The sequence below is a fragment of the Diabrotica virgifera genome, chromosome 3 (genome assembly GCF_917563875.1).
Source record: "Diabrotica virgifera virgifera chromosome 3, PGI_DIABVI_V3a".
NCBI classification, from domain to species: domain Eukaryota; kingdom Metazoa; phylum Arthropoda; class Insecta; order Coleoptera; family Chrysomelidae; genus Diabrotica; species Diabrotica virgifera.
The window spans coordinates 140,742,689-140,762,658 of NC_065445.1; the positions used below are offsets into that span (position 1 = coordinate 140,742,689).

A 19,970-nucleotide genomic window follows, 5' to 3' on the forward strand; every position below is an offset into this window, starting at 1 on the left:
GTAAACGAATTGCTCATGGGTTTTTGGGTTTGCGGAATACGAACTCTACTATGTTGATTTATTTATTTTTTTTATATGAGTGTTATTATGCGTTGACGTTATTAGTGATTACCGTAATCACAAGATACTCCAGAATTCCTCATGTAAGCCATATTCGTGTTCAACAACCCCAAAACCAAAAAGTAATCCATTTTTTATCAATTTAGTACCGAAAACTCTCTAAACTCCAAAAAATAACGTGCTTTATGCACTAGATACTTCGGTGTCTGTTCTGATGGTGTTTTCGTGTTCAAGTATCTTATAAACCAATGAGTAATCCGTTTTCATCAATTTAGTACCGAAAACACTCGAAACTCCAGAAGATGACTTGCCTTAGGCACCAGATGCTGCGTTGGTTGGGTCTTATGGCATATTTATATTCAGGAACCCCAAAAATTTAAGAGTAATCCGTTTGCACTAATTTAGTACCGAAAACTATCCAAACTACAGAAGACAACGTGCCTTAGGCACAGGTGCTCCGATGTCTGTTCTGATAGCGTATTTATGATCAGAAACCTCAAAAACTTATGAGTAATCCATTTGCATCAATTAAGTAACGAAAACCCTCGAAACTCCAGAAGATGACGTGCCCTAGGTACCAGGTGCTCTGGTATCTGTTCTGATGATGCAATCGTGTTCAACAACTCCAAAATCCGATTAGTAAGTAATCCGTTTGCATCAATTGAATGCTGAAAACCCTCGGAACTTCAGAAGATGACCTGTCTTAGGTACCAGGTGCTCGGAGGGTGAGATCTGATGGGGTATTCGCGTTCAGCAACCCCAAAAACCTATGAGTAATCCATTTGCATCAATTTAGTACCGAAGACCCTCGAAGCTCCAGAAGATGACGCCCCTAGCAATAACCTTGGCCACCAGGTTCTCCGGGATTCGCTTCTGATAGCATATTCGTATTTAGCGACCTCAAGAACCCCTCAGTAATCCATTTGCATCAATTTAATGCCGAAGTTTCTCGAAACTTGCCTTGCAGTGACCCAGGGCACCAGGTGCTCCGTGGTCTGTTCTAATGGCATATTCGTATTTAGTGAACTCAAAAACTCCCGAGTAATCCATTTGCATCCATTTTATGCTGAAAACCCTCGAAACTCCAGAAGATGACGTCCCTTGCAGTGACCTTGGATTCCAGGTGCACAGGGGGTCGGTTCTGACGGCATATTCGTGTTAAGCTACCTCAAAAACCCTCCAGTTATCCATTTGCATGAGTTAAATGCCGAAATATCTCAAACTCCAGAAGAGGACGCCGCTTGCAGTCCTTGGGCTCCAGGTGCACAGGGAGTCGGTATTGATGGCATATTCGTGTTTAGCGACCTCAAAAACCCGTAAGTAATCCGGTTGCATCAATTTGATACCGAAAGCCTTCGAAACTCCAGAAGATGACGTCCCTTACAGTGGCCTTGGGCACCAGGTGATCCTAAGGTCTGTCTTGATGGCATCTTCCTGTTTAACCACCTCAAAAACCCCCCGAGTAGTCCAGTTACATCAATTTAGTGCCGAAATACCCCTAAACTCCAGAAGATGACGTGCTTTAGTAGCGACCCTGGGCACCAGGTACACCGGAGGTCAATTCTGATATCATATTCGTATTAAACGACTCCTAAAACTCGTGAGGGTTTGCATCGATTTAATGCCGAAAACCATCGAAACTCCAGAAGATGACGTCTCTTGCCGTGACCTTGGGCACCAGGTGATCCGGGGATCAGTTTTGATGGCGTAATCGTATTCAGTGACCTCAAGAATCCCCCATATAATAAATTTTGTTCCTTAGTATGCTGATTTTGACTTTATTCTTATATTTATGCAATTTTTGATGCATTTTATGCACTTTACAATGCAATTATGAATTTCCACCCATTTTGAATAGTAGACTTTTTCCTGACGTCACCCTGAACATAATGCAAAAAACTGCAAATCTCTAGGTGCTGTATTTAAAAATTTATTTATTCGGGTGTTTTTAGTGCTAAATGCCCTGGTCTACGAGTAAGATAATTATTATCATTTTCTTAGAAAGTGACAAAAAGCATTGAAATATCTACTTATTTTGGAGATAGTACCTACTGTCGCCAGGGGGTACAACGGCCTCCCTTATTTAAATAGACTTACCCAAGGTTTTACGAATTTTTTGGGTAACAGTTCTGCGAAACTTTGGCAACAGTGCGTCGGCAGTATTTAACACTATCTAATGTCAGGTTGATGAAGGATCAATATTGTGACCATATACTCATAGGCGTGCTAAGTGGAAGTAATAAAAAACAATTTTTTTTATTTATTTATGCCTCAACCTCAAAGGGTCATTGGCGCAATACAATTAAAAGGTTTACAATTTATTTAGTAGATAGATTTATAGAATACAAATATAATGTCAAATTGTTCATATCAGTTCCGTCACTTAATATTGATTGTGAGAGGTCTTGTAGTTTATATTAAAGTCTCTCCATGCAATAGAGAATACACTCCAGTAAAATGTGGCGAACACTGAACACAATATCACATACGTAGCACTGTGGTTTTACTTCACTCTCCAGCAGATGTTTACGCGTGATGGCGGTGTGGCTTATTCTCAGACGAGAGAGAGTGGTTTGATGTAATCGCTTATTTGGGGTTGATTTCCAAGGTAGTATGTTTTATTTCTCGCAGTTCGGATGTTTATTGATTCCTCTTCGTTTGCCAAGCATTGATTACCAAGTTTTTGATTACAGGTTTTACATCTAGACGTGGAAAGCTTCTGATCTCTACAGCTTCCGTGCTTAATACTGCTAGTTTTGCCAATTAATCTACCAGCAATTCCATTATGTGGTGGAATCCATACCATTCATTACCAGCAATTCCGATATGTGGTGGAATCCATACAAAGTTGACATTGATATTCATAGTTTGCAATTGGTGTAATGCTGATTTATTAAGTAGTACACTTGGATGAAGAGGATATAGGTCATTTAAGGCAGTTACAGAACTTAGGGAATCCGTAATAATGACAGGATTTTTCATGTTATTTTCTACCACAAAATTTATTGCGTTGAGGATAGCGGTTAACTCGGCTGTATAAATAATGGAAGTTAATTTCGGGAGTTTAATTATTATTTTAGTTTTATTGAACATAAATGCTGCTCCCACTCCCTCCATGGTTTTAGAGGCATCGGTATATATAAGATTATGGTTACTGTATGTCTTGAGTTCTTGGAGGGCATATTGATATAGCACTTTGGGATGGTTATCTGTTTTTTATGTATGGAGAGTTTGGTATTTATAGTTGGGATAGAGATAGTCCAGGGAGGAACAGTGTTGACAGTTGGTAATAAATAGATATCTGGAAATTTAAATTCAAGTTCATTGAGGTATCTATTGACCCTTTCATAAAAAGAAACATCAAGGCTAGAATGTCTTGTAAAAATCTTTTTCAAATTCATTTTCTAATTCGGTGTTTGTGTCTGGTTGTATGAATTTAAGTATTTTGTTTCGAAGTCTGGTGAATTTAGCTTTTGATTTCTTATTTGGTAAATTTTCGTGTAGTTTACTTAAAAGATTTAATAGGCTTTCGAGATCGTTTATATAAGTTTTTATTAAGCTTATTGGGTCAGGAGTACCATGAACATTTTCCAATATATCTACGAATGTTTCATAAGATATTGAATGTGTAACTGAAGTATCGTCATATATTAGTCTAGCTGAATTTTTTATATCTTCCATTACTTGAATTGATCTTGCATATGTGATTGAGGACTTTGGCTTTTTTAATTTTGGAGCAGGAAAGGAGCTATTTTCTGGAGTATCATTTGGGGGAGGGCTTATAATTTCAGAAATAGTTCGTTTGTTTGAAGGATCGTGTGATATTTGTTGGGTGTCAGTACTTTGTGTAGCATGAGTAGCGGGTAAAATATGAATATTGGGTTTAGTCGATATTGTAGGAGTAAACGAAGATACAGTTTGCGTTCGGGGAAGGTATTTATTGTTTATTTGATCAGTTGAGGTAGTTGGAGCGGTTGAAGCAGTTAGAATGTATTCATTGTTTATTGGATCAGTTGAAGTAGTTTGAGCAGCATTTTGTATTTGAGATGTTTGGGTTTCCGAAACAGTTGGAAAATTTTCAGCCGAATGTCCCGCATGTCTGCAAATAGTACATAAATATTTCTCCATTACAAGAAATATACGGTATGATATCATTTCGTAATTTACAGTTATTGAGTCAGGTATTGGTGAGACAGGGGGAGAAATAAAAGTATGCCTTCTAAAACTGTAAATGTGTTTGTAATTAGGATTTGATGTACCAATTTTTAAAAAAATTTATTAAGGATACCAAATTTAATCCCAAATTGGAAAGTTCATTTTCAATACTTGAATGAGGGATTGAAGGACAAATACCTGATATCAATAATCTTTCATTTGGTGATATTAATCTACGACCCTGAATTTTTTTGTGGTTTACAGTTATTAATTACCCCTATTAATTTGTAGAAAATTGTTAACTAAAATTTCGCTTGCTAGGTAAATACAAATTCGACCATTTGACATTCTAGAGGACAAAAGAATATTTTTGGGATGCATTAAATCACCAACTGCAAACAAATATTCTTCCAACTTTGTATTTTCCAAAGCAGGAAAAACTACTGCTTGTGATTTTAACGGAAATTTAGGTAAATTTTGATTTGTGACAATGACAAAAAATTGTTTCATAGTTGTGAATGTGTATTTGGTAAATTATGCTCCAGTTCTTGATCAGGAGCCCCAAGAGGCGGAAAACTATCCATTTTCAATTATTATTGTCATCGATAAATTTTAAAAGTACGGTCCTGTCCCTTTGATACCAGAACTGATAGCAGGTAGGCATAAAAAGTTGTTGTTTTATATCCAAAATTGATTACTGTCTACGTGGATTTAGCGTAAATGTTAATTATTTGGATTAAATAATAATTTGTACACGCGGTTTTTGTACTTGCCGTAAGAACAATCACTTAGATTCACTCTATCCGTAAAACTAGAATTACTTTGTTGCTTTTTAACACTTAAAAACTAGTTATATTGGGGAGCTTGTTTTAAGCGTACGACTCCTTTGATTTCTAATTAGGAAGTCAGCAAACAATTTTATTATTAGTAAATAAATATTTATAAAAATCAACCAAACGAGGTGCAAACTTTATGTTAATATAGGTATTTGCACGAAATTATAATAAAACAGTATTGTCACTCCCCCCATATTTCGTATTTTGGATTTTTGCTTAGCGAATGTACTAGCAGTCGTAATATCTCACCTAAATTAATAATGTATATTATATCTCAACAAAAAATGAAGTATAAAGGAAATACTACCCTGAAGATTGTGCGTTTTACTATAAACGTATTATATCAAAAATAGTTTACCGATTCAACAATAACGAATTTCAATGTCTTAAAAATACTAAATATCTCAAGTTAATACTGCAATGGACAGATATCGATACAGATTATCAGAACAGATAATAGTCTAAGAGCTAGTGAACCCTCCGACTAACGGTCGTCCTGTAAGGCTAGAAATTTGTCTAGTGATATTTCATAGCACACCAAAGCTAAAAACCATGACCTGGCAGGCATCAGCCGTGCACGTGTATCTACCAGGTGAATCGAAAAGTGCAAATTTAGGGGGTGAAATAAACTTTCTCCTGTAAAGTTTAAATTTAAGTATGTTTTTGAGTAAGTCATTTAGAAGAAATGTGTACAATGACAGGCGATTCTGAAGAGCATAATAAGACCTTGCCAAGCGAGGGAAAAGATTAGGGGTTTTTCCTAAAATTATCTTTTTTGCATCAAACATTTTTTTTTAGGTTTTTTGAATCATTCCAAACAGAAAAGGTCTTTACTGACTTTTCTCTTAGATTATTAGTTTCTGTTATATAAGCGATCAAAAATTTTGAAAATTGCGAAATCGGCCATTTTTAACCCTAAACCGGATATTTAACTAAAAATTTCAATGTTGCCAAGGTAGGTAGATATTTTTTAAACCTTGATTGATAAAATCTCGAAGAGTTTTTTGCAATATAATATCGAAAACCCCTTTGTTTTTTAATTGCTAATCAAGCGGGCGCGACACTGTAGTATAAATGAGGACGTTTGAGTTTGCATAAATTCATTATCTCGAGAATGGGTAAATTTGAAGAGAAATCCTCAGATAGGTCGATTTTTATTTTTAAATAAGGACTTTTTGGCATACATATAATACTAGTGACGTCATCCATCTGGGCATGATGACGTAATCGATGATTTTTTTAAATAAGAGTAGGGGTTGTGTGATTGCTCATTTGAAAGGTTATTTAATTCTCTATTCAGTAATATAAACAATAACATAATTATTTATACATTGTGTCCAAAAAAAATTTTTTTAGTAAATTAATTTAGACAAAAAGAAGAAAAAATGTTTTTGTACACCCTGTATAAACAATTATGTTAATATTTATGTTACTGAATAGAGAATTAAATAACCTTACAAAAGAGTTATTACCAAAAGTCCTAATTTAAAAATAAAAATCTACCTGTCTGAGGATTTCTCTTCAAATGTTCCCATTCTCGAGATAATGAATTTATGCAAACTCAAACGTCCTCATTTATACTACAGTGTCGCGCCCGCTTGATTAGCAATTGAAAAACAAAGGGGTTTTCGATATTGTATTGCAAAAAACTCTTTGGGATTTCATCAATCAATGTTTCAAGCATATATACATAATATGTACCTACTACACATATGTACCTACCTTGGCAACATTGAAATTTTTAGTTAAATGTCCGATTTAGGGTTAAAAATGGCCGACTTCGCAATTTTAAAAAATTTTAATCGCTTATATAACAAAAACTATTAACTTAAGAGAAAAATCACTAAAGACCTTTTCTGTTTGGAATGATTCAAAAAACCTAAAAAAACTTTGTTCGATGCAAGAAAAATAATTTTAGGAAAAACCCATAATCTTTCCCCTCGCCTGGCAAGGTCTTATGCTCTTCAGAATCGCCTGTCATTGTACACATTTCTTCTAAATGACTTACTAACACATACTTAAATTTAAACTTTACAGGAAAAAGTTTATTTTACCCCCTAAATTTGCACTTTTAGATTCACCTGGTAGATACACGTGCACGGCTGATGCCTGACAAGTCATGGTTTTAAGCCTTGGTGTGCTATGAATAATTATCACTAGACAAATTTCTAGCCTTACAGGACGACCGTTAGTCGGAGGGTTCACTAGCTCTTAGACTTTAAGAGAATCCTATTACACTTACAAAACCGACGTCAGTTTGTCAAAATGACAGTGACTATTTCTGTATGTTGCTTAATTAGTTATTGGTTATAATATTTTCAATTTCTTGTTACTAGACAAGGCGAAAACGGCGAATTCGAAGGGAAAAATATTCCCATGAGATTTTTTTGCATAATCACATTCGTGAGACATCCCAGAATAAGGTTCAAGAAGTCGCCCACGTGAAAAGTGGGTCAATTTTTTTTAACAATTTTTTTTTAATTAAATTGCAAGAATCAATGTTTTTGGCCCAAACAATTTTTTCTTTAATTTTTTGGACCATTCTGGACAAAAAAGGTCTTTTATAATTTTTCTCTAAAGTTGATCGTTTTCGACTGATAAGCAATTTAAAATTGAAAAAAACGAAAATGGCGATTTTCAAGACTTAATAACTCGGTTAAAAGTTATTATTATGAAAGTCAATATATGACTAAATCAAAGTTTAAAGCCCCCCCCCCTACAAGATCCTGAAGAAATTTTTGTCATTATTTTACTACTAAGCTGTTATTTTTAAGTAATAATTAATCTACTAGTAATAATTAATTTTACTATGACAGTATTTTCTCCTATTTTCCTTGCCCCATTTACATCTACTGAAACTTGTAGCTCTTTTTCTATAAAATTCTCCATAGCCCCTCGTAAAACTTTCTGATCATTTGTATCAATTTTTATTCCTTGTATTATTACATTTTTCCTCTTTCTTCCGTTTTCCAATTTCTCTATTCTTTCATTTGCTTTACTAATTTCTTTTTCTAATTGACCTATTTGTTTTATAGCTTTTTCGTTTGTTTCTCGCAGCTTTTTTATTTTATTTTTGTAGCCGCTTTGTTGATCTTTCAGTTCTTTAATATTATTCTTTAGTTGTGTGATTTCGTCTCCAGATCTATATTGTTCTTTTTTTATGTCTTTTATATCCATTGCTAATCCCCTCATCATTTTCATCATTTGTTCCATTCCGCTTCTGTTTTCTTCATCTGTTTTTTGTGATGTTATAACTGTTCGTTTTGATTTTTTGCTGGGATGTTCCTCCTCTTCCCTTCTCCTTTTCATTTCATCAGCTAATTCGCTATCTGAACTCATTGTTCTTAATTCCTAGTTATTTTTCGTGCTAGAGTTATTATTCAATGCGTCACGGGTGAAGTTTCGTGGAGAACTCTACTCAAAGTTCAAATACCCACCCGCACCCGCGCTGGCCGTTACTAATTTTCTAGCACTTTTATTCCTAGGTAAAAATAAAAATCCGGCCCTGGTTATCTGTTTATAAAAAAATTAATTATATAATAATAAACTTTTCTACTTACAGCCGATTCCGGTTATTAGTATGCTTTATTTTCCTGTAGAAATACACCATTCACAATAATATTGTTTTGTTTCCACCTACTGTAAAACCTGCTTTGTTTAAATTCGATATCACACAAGTTTTTATCACTTTACACAATAATTTAATTCCTTATCGTTGGGATTACTTATATTTTTTAGTAAACATCTATTCTTATGTAAAATCGTCCAATAAACAGGATGGTTTAATTATTTTTCCGCTAGCTACTGCAGTTTTCGAGAATATTGCGGAAAATCTCCTATTTTACAATTTTTCCGGATTTCCTTACATTTTCTCGCAAAAAAGAACATATATTTTTATATAAACGTCCAATGCACACCATGGTTTGATTATTTTTCCGCTAGCCACTGTAGTTTTCGAGAAAATTGCGAAAAATCTCTATTTTAGGATTTTTCCGGATTTCCCGGCATTTTCTCGCAAAAATCACATCTATTTTTATGTAAAATCTTCCAATAAACACGATGGTTTGATTATTTTTCCGCTAGCCACTGTAGTTTTCGAGAAAATTGCGAAAAATCTCTATTTTACGATTTTTTCGGATTTCCCGGCATTTTCTCGCAAAAAAGCACATCTATTTTTATGTAAAATCGTCCAATAAACACTATGGTTTAATTATTTTTCCGCTAGCTACTGTAGTTGTCGAGAAAATTGCGAAAAATCTCTCTTTTACGATTTTTCCGGATTTCCCGGCATTTTCTCGCAAAAAAGCACATCTATTTTTATGTAAAATCGTCCAATAAACACGATGGTTTGATTATTTTTCCGATAGCTACTGTAGTTTTCGAGAAAATTGCGAAAAATCTCTATTTTACGATTTTTTTGTTTTTTTCGGCATTTTCTCGCAAAAAAGCACATCTATTTTTATGTAAAGTCGTCAAATAAACACGATGGTTTGATTATTTTTCCGCTAGCTATCGTAGTTTTCAAGAAAACTGCAGAAAAGCTCTATTTTACGATTTTTCCGGATTTCCCGGCATTTTTTCGCAAAACTTATTTCAGATTCGGATTCCTGAGGGTCGAAAACATATTTGCAAAAGGTTTTCGTCTTCTTTGCCAATTTTGAGCAGTTGAGAATATTTCAGTGGACTACATATCTACCTACCTTGGCAACATTGAAATTTTTAGTTAAATGTCCGATTTAGGGTTAAAAATGGCTGATTTCGCAATTTTAAAAATTTTTAATCGCTTATATAACAAAAACTATTAACTTAAGAGAAAAATCACTAAAGACCTTTTCTGTTTGGAATTATTCAAAAAACCTAAAAAAACTTTGTTCGATTCAAGAAAAATAATTTTAGGAAAAACCCATAATCTTTCCCCTCGCCTGGCAAGGTCTTATGCTCTTCAGAATCGCCTGTCATTGTACACATTTCTTCTAAATGACTTATTTAAACACATACTTAAATTTAAAGTTTACAGGAAAAAGTTTATTTTACCCCCTAAATTTGCACTTTTGGATTCACCTGGTAGATACACGTGCACGGCTGATGCCTGACAAGTCATGGTTTTAAGCCTTGGTGTGCTATGAATAATTATCACTAGACAAATTTCTAGCCTTACAGGACGACCGTTAGTCGGAGGGTTCACTAGCTCTTAGACCAGCGGTTCTCAACCTTTTTTACTCAGCGACGCACTAATATACTCCTTACAGATTCGCGACACACTTATACATATGTACAAATTTTTGCTAGTGGTAGATAAGTACAGTAAACAAGATCTCCCGCTTTGCGCAACTATTCATAACGCAAGCTATGTCGGTTAAATTTTAAAAACAGTTAGATTGGTATAACGTGGTATATACCTAATAGTTAAAAAAAATGGTTGAATGCATGATTGGTATATTATAACAAGTAAAAAAATATAAATATAAATATCGTATTCGTAAATCTCGTGACACACCTGATAGGTTCTTCCGGCACACCAGTGTGTCGCGACACGGTGGTTGAGAGCCGCTGTCTTAGACTATAAGAGAATCCTATTACACTTACAAAACCGACGTCAGTTTGTCAAAATGACAGTGACTATTTATGTTGCTTAATTAGTTATTGGTTATAATATTTTCAATTTCTTGTTACTAGACAAGGCGAAAACGGCGAATTCGAAGGGAAAAATATTCCCATGAGATTTTTTTGCATAATCACATTCGTGAGACATCCCAGAATAAGGTTCAAGAAGTCGCCCACGTGAAAAGTGGGTCAATTTTTTTTAACAATTTTTTTTTTAATTAAATTGCAAGAATCAATATTTTTGGCCCAAACAATTTTTTCTTTAATTTTTTGGACCATTTTGGACAAAAAAGGTCTTTTATAATTTTTTTCTAAAGTTGATCGTTTTCGACTTATAAGCAATTTAAAATTGAAAAAAACGAAAAATGGCGATTTTCAAGGCTCGGTTAAAAGTTATTATTATGAAAGTCAATATATGACTAAATCAAAGTTTAAAGCCCCCCCCTACAAGGTCCTGAAGAAATTTTTGTCATTATTTTATTACTAAGCCGTTATTTTTAAGTAATAATTATTAAGCGCCATGCACGTGTGGGGGGCTGTAAATGCTGAGTGCGAGAGAGAAGCCATTCCAGCAGTCCAATTGTGCATCTACTCCCACTCACATTTACATCAGCGTCAATACGATCTAATCACCCATTATTATTAATTAAAAATAACAGCTTAGTAGTAAATTAATGGCACAGATTTCTTCAGGATCATGTAACGGCGACTTTAAACTTTGATTTAGTCACTTTCTGACTTTCATAATAATAATTTTTGACCGAGTTATTAAGTCTTAAAAATGGCCATTTTCCCGTTTTTCAAATGTTAACTTGCTTATAACTCGAAAAAAAATCAATTTTACAGAAAAATTATAAGAGACCTTTTTTGTCCAGAATGGCCCAAAAAACCTAAAAAAAATAGTCCGGGCCAAAAATATTGATTTTTGCAATTTGATTAAAAAAAATTGTTAAAAAAAAAATTGGCCCACTTTTTTCGTGGGCGACTTCTTGAACCTTATTCTGGGATGTCTCACGAATGTGATTATGCAATAATATCTCATGGGAATATTTTTCCCAACGAACCCGCCGTTTCCGCCTTGTCTATACAGATATAATAAATTTTAGTAGGTAGTTCCAATGTGACACAAAATCTAGGTATGGGATAAAAATTTGTTTGAAAAAAGTGTATTTTTTTGTCCTTATTTACCTTTTTTTACCTTTTTTTTACCTTATTTGCCTTTGTAATATTTTATTTAATTATAGAGTAATTTCCACATACTAACATATTTTTCAAATTTTCTTTGTACCTCCATTTTCTACTATATTACGAATATAGGTGCCAAATATCTCAACAAAATTAAAACTGCAATATTGGAACACGTTTTCCGTTTTGATGACCCGCTCATGAAGCCTCTTAAAATCACTATTTAGAAGATACTTACATTTTATTTTTTCAAAAAGCTTATTTTATACACAACTGGTCTCTAGAGGCTAATAAAATGAGAATGTTAAACATCTATTACTTTAGTCTTTCAATATACATATAAGTAAATTTACCTAATTGGCAGCTCTTAGACAACTCCTATGCCAATTTTATCAAGTAGTTACGATACCCGGAAAACAAACTTTTAAAATAAATTTCCAAAAAGCTATTTACTCGTTCGCATAAACAACGTTAATGTGCGTTGTATGGTAATAAAACCATCTAACGCTGATACAAAGTTTATATAATCCTAAAAGAACCATCTAAAGTTGTTTGACTTTGTGCTTATTCTACCGATATAATACCTGCTCTTGAATGCAGAGATATTCTTTTCAATGGAAATTTTGCCTGGTTTTGTTTGCAAAACAGTAGAATATAAAATATAACAAAAGGTACATGCCCGTTCCTGGAAATATTTTTCACCAAAAATAAAACGGATTCTCCATTCTCTAAAGTTGACTGATAAAGTGATCAAATTTTTAGATAGATTTGTAACATCTGTTTGCTAAACTCATTAATAAATTTGAAAATTAAGTGTTATATTTCCAAAATTACCCGACAGATTAAGACGAGGTAAATCTGATACAAATGATTTTTGAAATCTTTGATGCAAAATTCATGATTTCTTGATTTACATGTTTAGAAACGATTACAATACGCTCATCCGGAAGAAAAGTGGCACAATTAAAAAAATGCATAAATCGAGTAATCTTGTTAAATTGACTCCAAATATCCTATACTTTTACCAGGCAACATGTCACATAGATATCTACTACTAATTTCGAAAGATGACGGTAGTGTCATTATTCCTTTGGTGGTAAAATGAATACTTTTATTCCGGAAGAATGACACTTTTCAGTTGGGCTCTGACGTTCGAAGTTAACGTATCGATTTTTATCAAGAAAACCGTTATATTTTAAAAAGTGTCCTAGTATTTTTCGACGGAAAAGTGAGATATTTAGATTTGTGTCGTTTTTCTTGAAAAGGTGATGTTTAGGATGCCCACGTGCAACCTTGTGTTCCCAATGAATAAAACTGCTGACTAAGTGGACTGTATATATTTTTATTACTAAGACATGTGTGAACTCTTTGAAGACAACAAACAGACTGATAAAAAATGAACTTGTCGCTAATAAGCCATTTATGCACGCAGGCAGGGCCGTCTCAGGACATTTCATTAAATATTGCAGCAAACATGCCGCCCCTCCTTGAAAGCACAGTCTTTCAAGATAACTAAAACTAAAGTTCCTATTATACCAACAAAACAATGCAACAATATAACCTAAAACCAAAAATAATGTCCTAAAACAAACGAAAGTTTCTCTTTCCCCTATGTCTAATTATCCATCGGTAACACGCAAATTTTTGCCACCGCACGTTTAATACAGTGTCCATTACTCGTTTTGAGCGTCACTACCCGCACAATACCGTCTTTTCCAGGATGCACCTCCATTACCCTTGCCAAAGGCCATTTCATGGGTGGTACCCCACTCTCCTCCAAAATTACTATTTGTCCGGGTTTAATCTGGTCAGCTGAAGAACGCCATTTATTTCTTTCTTGCAAATTTGCCAGATAACCCTTGGACCATTTACTCCAAAAATTTTGCATCATCTGCGTTACCAATTGGAACCTTTGAATACGACCCGGATTCAGATGTAGAATGTTTTCTTGCGGTAACAACACCAATGGACAGCCAATTAAAAAATGCCCAGGAGTGAGAACATTAAAATCAGTAGGATCCTCAGAAAGAGGGGTCAAAGGACGGGAATTTAAGCAGGCTTCAGTCTGCGCAATTACCGTATTCAACTCATCATAGGTGAGACTAGTGTCCCCAACAACCCTTTTTAAATGATATTTTGCCGATTTTACAGCTGCCTCCCATAAACCACCGAAATGTGGAGAATAGCTTGGTATAAAATGCCAGTTAATAGACAATTCAGATAAGTATCTAGCAAAAGTACACTGATTTACCCTATCCCGTAAAAAATTAAATAAATCCTGAAGGTGGTTGTTAGCCCCTACAAAGTTACTTCCATTATCCGAATATATATCCCGTGGTAAACCCCTTCTGGATATAAATCTTTTAAAACAATTCAAAAATCCCTGCGTAGTTAAGTCATTGACCAACTCCAAATGACAAGCCTTGGTCACCAAGCAAACAAAAATACACAAATACCCCTTAATAATTTTTTGCCCTCTAAGCTTATGAGCCCTTATATGAAACGGACCTGCATAGTCAACGCCACACCGTTCAAAAGGTTTACTAGGAGTTATGCGACTAGCCGGTAAATTTCCCATTTTTTGTTTAAGATGCAATGGCTTTGCCCGAAAACACGTTATGCACTTACGTAATATATCCCGAACCACGCTCCTACCCGATATAGGCCAATAGGTTAATCTCACAATATTTAATAACGTTTGCGCACCCGCATGCAAATTTCGATAGTGTTCGTTTTGTATTTTTGTTAACTTATGTGATTTCGAAAGTATAATCGGATGCTTTTGGTCGTACCCTACCTCAGCATTCTGTATTCTTCCTCCTACCCTTATTACACCCGAATCATCTAAGAATGGATTTAAATATATTATGTTACTTGAATTCAAAACCCTTTTTGATTTTTTCAGAGCTTGCCAGTCTTCATAAAAACTCTGTTTCTGCGATAATATTATTAGTCGTCTCAAAGCTGTTTCTTGTTCGTCATTTGAGAGAACTTTACTTAAAACCCTTTGTTTCCTTTTTAATTTAGAATTTTTGTAGAATCTAAATATCCAACCTCTTACATTTTTTAACCGTTTAAGACTAGAATATTTACCGAATATGTCCTGTACCACAATTGGAGAAAATACCAATTTTGGCTTTCTAATTTCTGGCAGCTCCTCTACTCTATTCGCTATAAAAGTTTTCCATTGGCACGGTTCTCCCCGTATCCATGGCAATGCTATCGTGGAAGCCGTCCAGAGTCTTATCTTGGTAAACCTAATATTTAAAGATTTAATTACCTCTTTAGTCAATTTTGCTCCTAAAAGAGCAGCACATAGCTCCAGTCTTGGCAAGGATACTGACTTCAAAGGAGCCACCCTAGATTTTGAACAAGCTAAATTTACATTATGCGTACCGTTAGCATCCGTTGATCTTATGTAAATAACCGCTCCATAAGCTACCTCGGAAGAATCCGTAAAGCAATGAAGTTGAACATCCGTTGGGTTTTCACAATAAATTTTTCGATTTATTTTTAATTCTTCCAGAGCCATCATTTTATCCCTGAACCTGCTCCAGGACGAGTGAAGTTCCTGAGGTAATGATTCATCCCATCCCAATTTCATCTGCCATAATGCTTGTACTATTAATTTTTCCCTTATCATCACTGGACTACCTAGGTCCAGTGGATCGAATACTTGAGCTACGACCGATAGAAAGCCTCTCTTGTACACCTCATCTTTTCTTGTAGCAATCGTGATTCTAAAAGGCAAAACATATTCCTTTGAATTCCATAATAATCCAAGTGTTTTATTAATCCCATCTTCCGCTAGATAATATTCTATATCTCCTGCCGAATTAAACTCATCCATAAGAACCTCTGGATGATTTGACTTCCATTTTCTTAATGGAAGACATCCTGAATCCAAAATACTAATTATTTCCCCTTTTAAACTTCTAGCTTCTTCAACCGTGTTTGTACCGTTTATTAGATCATCCATATAAAAATCACGAAGTATAACTTCACTTGCCCTTTGATATTTATCCCTTTTTTCCCTAGCTAACTCTAATAAGCATCGAACCGCTAAAACACTATATGGAGCTAACCCGTAGGTGACCGTGTTCAACCTATAAACTCCTACTTCATTTTTCGTTGAAAATTCCCTTAAAATTCCTTGATATTCCCCGTTTGAATCATAAATCAAAATTTGCCGGTACATCTTAGCTATATAAGCTAAAATGACTATAACATGTTCCCTAAACCGTAACAAAATATTAAATAAATTATCCTGTAATTTATTACCCGTCATTAAAGTATCATTTAGCGAGATTCCCGAATCGCTAACCGCAGAACCGTCAAAAACAACCCTACATTTCGTAGTGATAGAAGAATCCTTGAACGCCCCGTGGTGACAAAGATAATGAGCCGCTTGTGAGACTTGATTCTCATCCTCAATCTTGAACATGTACCCTAACTGGATATATTCCTTCATAAAATCATTATATTGCTGCTTCATGACGGCGTTCCTTTCTAATTTCCTTTCCAAATGACTAAATCTTTTTAACGCCGTGTCATAAGATTGGCCCAACTTATCCACATTATCCTTAAATAGATATTTCACAATAAACCTGCCTTCCCAGTTTCTTTCCCTAGAATTTTCAAATAATTCCTCACATCTTCGTTCTTCCGCCGTATGAGGTGTAGCTTCCTCACATTCATCCAAGCTCCAAAACCGTTCTAATTGTGCTTCAATATTTTTATTTTCCGTAAAATTGCAACTTTGTTTTTTGTGCTGGTCATTAACCCCTGGTATTAGCCCCGATACAATCAAACCCAATTTGGTTTTTTGAATAAAAGGTCCCTCTTTATTCACCTTGAACCGCCCTATACAAAGTAAGTACCAAAATACAGTTGCTCCAAGTAGCAAACCTATTTTATTTGTTTTCCAAAACTCAGTATCCGCTAGAGTAATATTTTCCGAAATTTTAAAAGTATTTACTAAATCCATGCTGCGTGACGGTAGAACGTCAGAAATTTTATCAATGGCTAAGAAACAACCATCCATTTGAAAACTATTACATTTAGACCACACCGTTAAGTTAACCGAATCCCTTATGTTTGTGCAATTGTACTCTATCCCTTTTACCGGTATATTTACTTTAAAGGACTTTAGTCCTGTCTTTTCCCATAATTCTTTAGTCATAAAGTTTGATTTTGAAGCACCGTCTAATAATGCTTTACAGTCACTTAATTTTCCCGATTTTTCCATTATTTGTAACTGTTCCGTAGATAATAAAATCTCCCTTGAATCCGTATTTTCCGATATCCTCACCGATTTGTAACTGTGAACAATATCCTGTTCACAAGTCCGCGTACCTTCTGTATTCCCTTGAGCCTTCGAATTTTCATTATAATTATTTCCCAAATTATCCGCTGTGTTAACAGTGCTTTCCCTATTATTGTTATTACCCGAATTAATCCGATTTGCCGTATTATTTGCCGTGTTGTTATTATTAACCTGATTTCCCGTATTATGTGCCGTTTTAGCAGTGTCTTCCCTATCATTATTATTACCCGAGTTAATCCGATTTACCGTATTATTTGCCGTATTATTATTATTAACCCGGGTTCCCGTATCCACATTTCCCGTAACCGCATTTCCTGCAGTCGTATGTTCCGTAACCTCATTTTCCGTAACCGTATTTTCCGTAACCGTATTTTCCGTAACCGTATTTCCCGTAAACCGTATTTCGTAACCTGTTCCCGAAAAAACAGGCGCCGTATTATTATCCGTTTGTGGTGTCCCGCGACTAGCCACATTTGTATTTACCGAATCCGAAATATTTCTACCGAAATTCCCTGAAATATGTAACAGAACATTATGATTTCTACCACAAGCACTGCAACCTGGCATAGTACAGCCTTCTACCCTATGATTCCGCCTTTCCGTTTGAGCCCGATTGTCCCTATTTTTTACCAATGCTCCTCTTTCCGTTGGAGCCCGATTATTCGTATGTTTTAATAATGCTCCTCTTTCCGATGGAGCCCGATTTTCCGTGTTTTTGCTAATACCCGCATTTTTAGAACCATCGTATGAATTTTGTAATTTACCCTCAGCTAACGCAATAATCCTAATATAATTATCTTCGAAACTAACCCTTTCATCTAATTGTTTCCCTGAACTGTCTAATATTTCAATTTTTGACTGAATGTCTGCAAATTTATCCCAATTTTCTTCACATTTCGATTTCCGAAGACGTAATTCTATGAATTGCAATTCATTATCCCTTATATTATTTATAAATGTTTCAAACCGGCTTAATTGACCTTTAATTACACCCCTTCTAGCAACTAAATCTGTTAGATCACCCATTATAAACCAAAAATAATTTATTAAAACCAATAATTATTAAATCAACCAAATGTATTATCAAATTAAATTCTCAAATTTTAAACTCCGGAAATACAAGTAATTAAAATCAAAATTTACTACCTATGACAAATGAATAACATGCAATAAACACAGACCAAATTATGCTGTTTTTTTCGAATGAAATTAAGGAAAATATAAATAGGATATTGGCTCACCCACTGTTAATTTTATTATCGTCGTATACCATGCCGCTATTAGCTGAAACCTGATCCGCTTATTCCAACTGCCGTCTTTATGATCTTTGTTTTCCGTCCGTTGAACTTGTAAAGCAAAACACTTAACCGTCTTGAGTCCCACTTGTTGACTTCACCCAATTTTGAACGAAAACTATTCACTTATTACGTCACCGTCACCACGTTGACGATGTATGTATGTCTTAGTGTAATCTAATTAAAACTTAACAGCTCCCTTGACCAATTTACATCGGCACTATAGCGAAATTTGATCCGTCTCGAATGGACCAATGTTTAGGATGCCCACGTGCAACCTTGTGTTCCCAATGAATAAAACTGCTGACTAAGTGGACTGTATATATTTTTATTACTAAGACATGTGTGAACTCTTTGAAGACAACAAACAGACTGATAAAAAATGAACTTGTCGCTAATAAGCCATTTATGCACGCAGGCAGGGCCGTCTCAGGACATTTCATTAAATATTGCAGCAAACAGGTGAGTAGGTTTCTTATCACATTTTTAATAAGATATAGTCATATTTTCAGTTATGTAAGTATTTATGAAGTATTTGATAAAATAAATTTTAGGTTTTTGTTTTTTTCCCACATGTGACATTGTTCTTGAAAAAATATATTTACTCTTTATCGTCACTGTTGAAATATTTAGAGAAATGACTTTTTTCTCGTATATTTATCTGCTTTTTTGTAAATAAATGAACATTTTAATAATTAGTGATGGACAGAATTAAATACCTACTTATAAGTTGATTTAATAAACTAAATACTGTTTTAAATTTATCAATTATTCCTGATTTGTTTAATGTTTATATTCGTTAATGACTCCTACATTCACTGAAATATGTTTACAGAATATAGTCGTTTTGATGATATCGATGAGCTGAAGAGCATAACACATAAGTTTTTGATTGCAGAACACAGTCAGGATGAGGGAGGTAGTGCTCATTCTGTTATATTATTATTGAACGCCAAATTAAAAGATCAAACAGCTCAGGAGCTGTATGTAATAATAATAATAATAATAATAATAATAATATTGTTGGGTCTAAATGAACATCTTTACAAGACCATGCAGAAAGCTGTACTACTCGCAACGGCCAGATGTGTACGAAAATTTTTGGGAGATACACCTGCATACCAAGTCACCTAGGGCTCGATAACACGGAAAGAGTCCCACCAGAGCTCAATCCTTTTGATACCGTAGGTATCTGGGATGAGTCAATTTTCCCCTTAGAGGGAGTGTGAGCCGTATGGCTAAATCTGAATAATAATATAGCGTCGAACTACTGGTTGACATCAGGAAAGATGTTCCCTGAGACGGAGGGTTTATTACTGGCCATTCAGGATCAGGTTATACCAACCAGAAATTACCTGAAATATATCATCAAAGACCCTCTGGTTCAAAACGACAGATGCCGATATGGATGTCAAGCCCAAGAAACCGTCCAACATCTTACAGGGGGCTGCCAGGCATATGCTGCAACTGAATACAAGGAACGGCATGACGCAGTGGGAAAAATCCTTC

General features: G+C 34.7%; 1 protein-coding gene across 1 annotated transcript; it reads right to left on the reverse strand.

Annotated features, from left to right (window-relative positions):
- Positions 1-3,426: 3,426 nt before the first annotated feature.
- On the reverse strand, positions 3,427-18,192 carry LOC126882576 (putative uncharacterized protein DDB_G0282133). Its single transcript, XM_050647549.1, has 3 exons — positions 16,952-18,192; positions 15,389-15,580; positions 3,427-4,159 (listed from the first exon to the last, which is right to left on the reverse strand). The coding sequence occupies exons 1-3, from the start codon at positions 18,190-18,192 to the stop codon at positions 3,427-3,429; spliced, it is 2,166 nt and encodes a 721-aa protein (XP_050503506.1).
- Between the last annotated feature and the right edge of the window lie 1,778 nt (positions 18,193-19,970).

What these genes read in the sequence shown, in the direction of transcription:
- LOC126882576 (XM_050647549.1), bottom strand. Translation starts at nt 18,192, where the DNA reads ATGGGTGATCTAACAGATTTAGTTGCTAGAAGGGGTGTAATTAAAGGT. An exon ending in ATACCGGTAAAAGGGATAGA is followed by an intron (nt 15,581 to 16,951) that starts GTACAATTGCAC and finishes TTTGCCTTTTAG; the next exon opens with AATCACGATTGCTACAAGAA. An exon ending in CTTCACTCGTCCTGGAGCAG is followed by an intron (nt 4,160 to 15,388) that starts GTTCAGGGATAA and finishes TACTATTTGCAG; the next exon opens with ACATGCGGGACATTCGGCTG.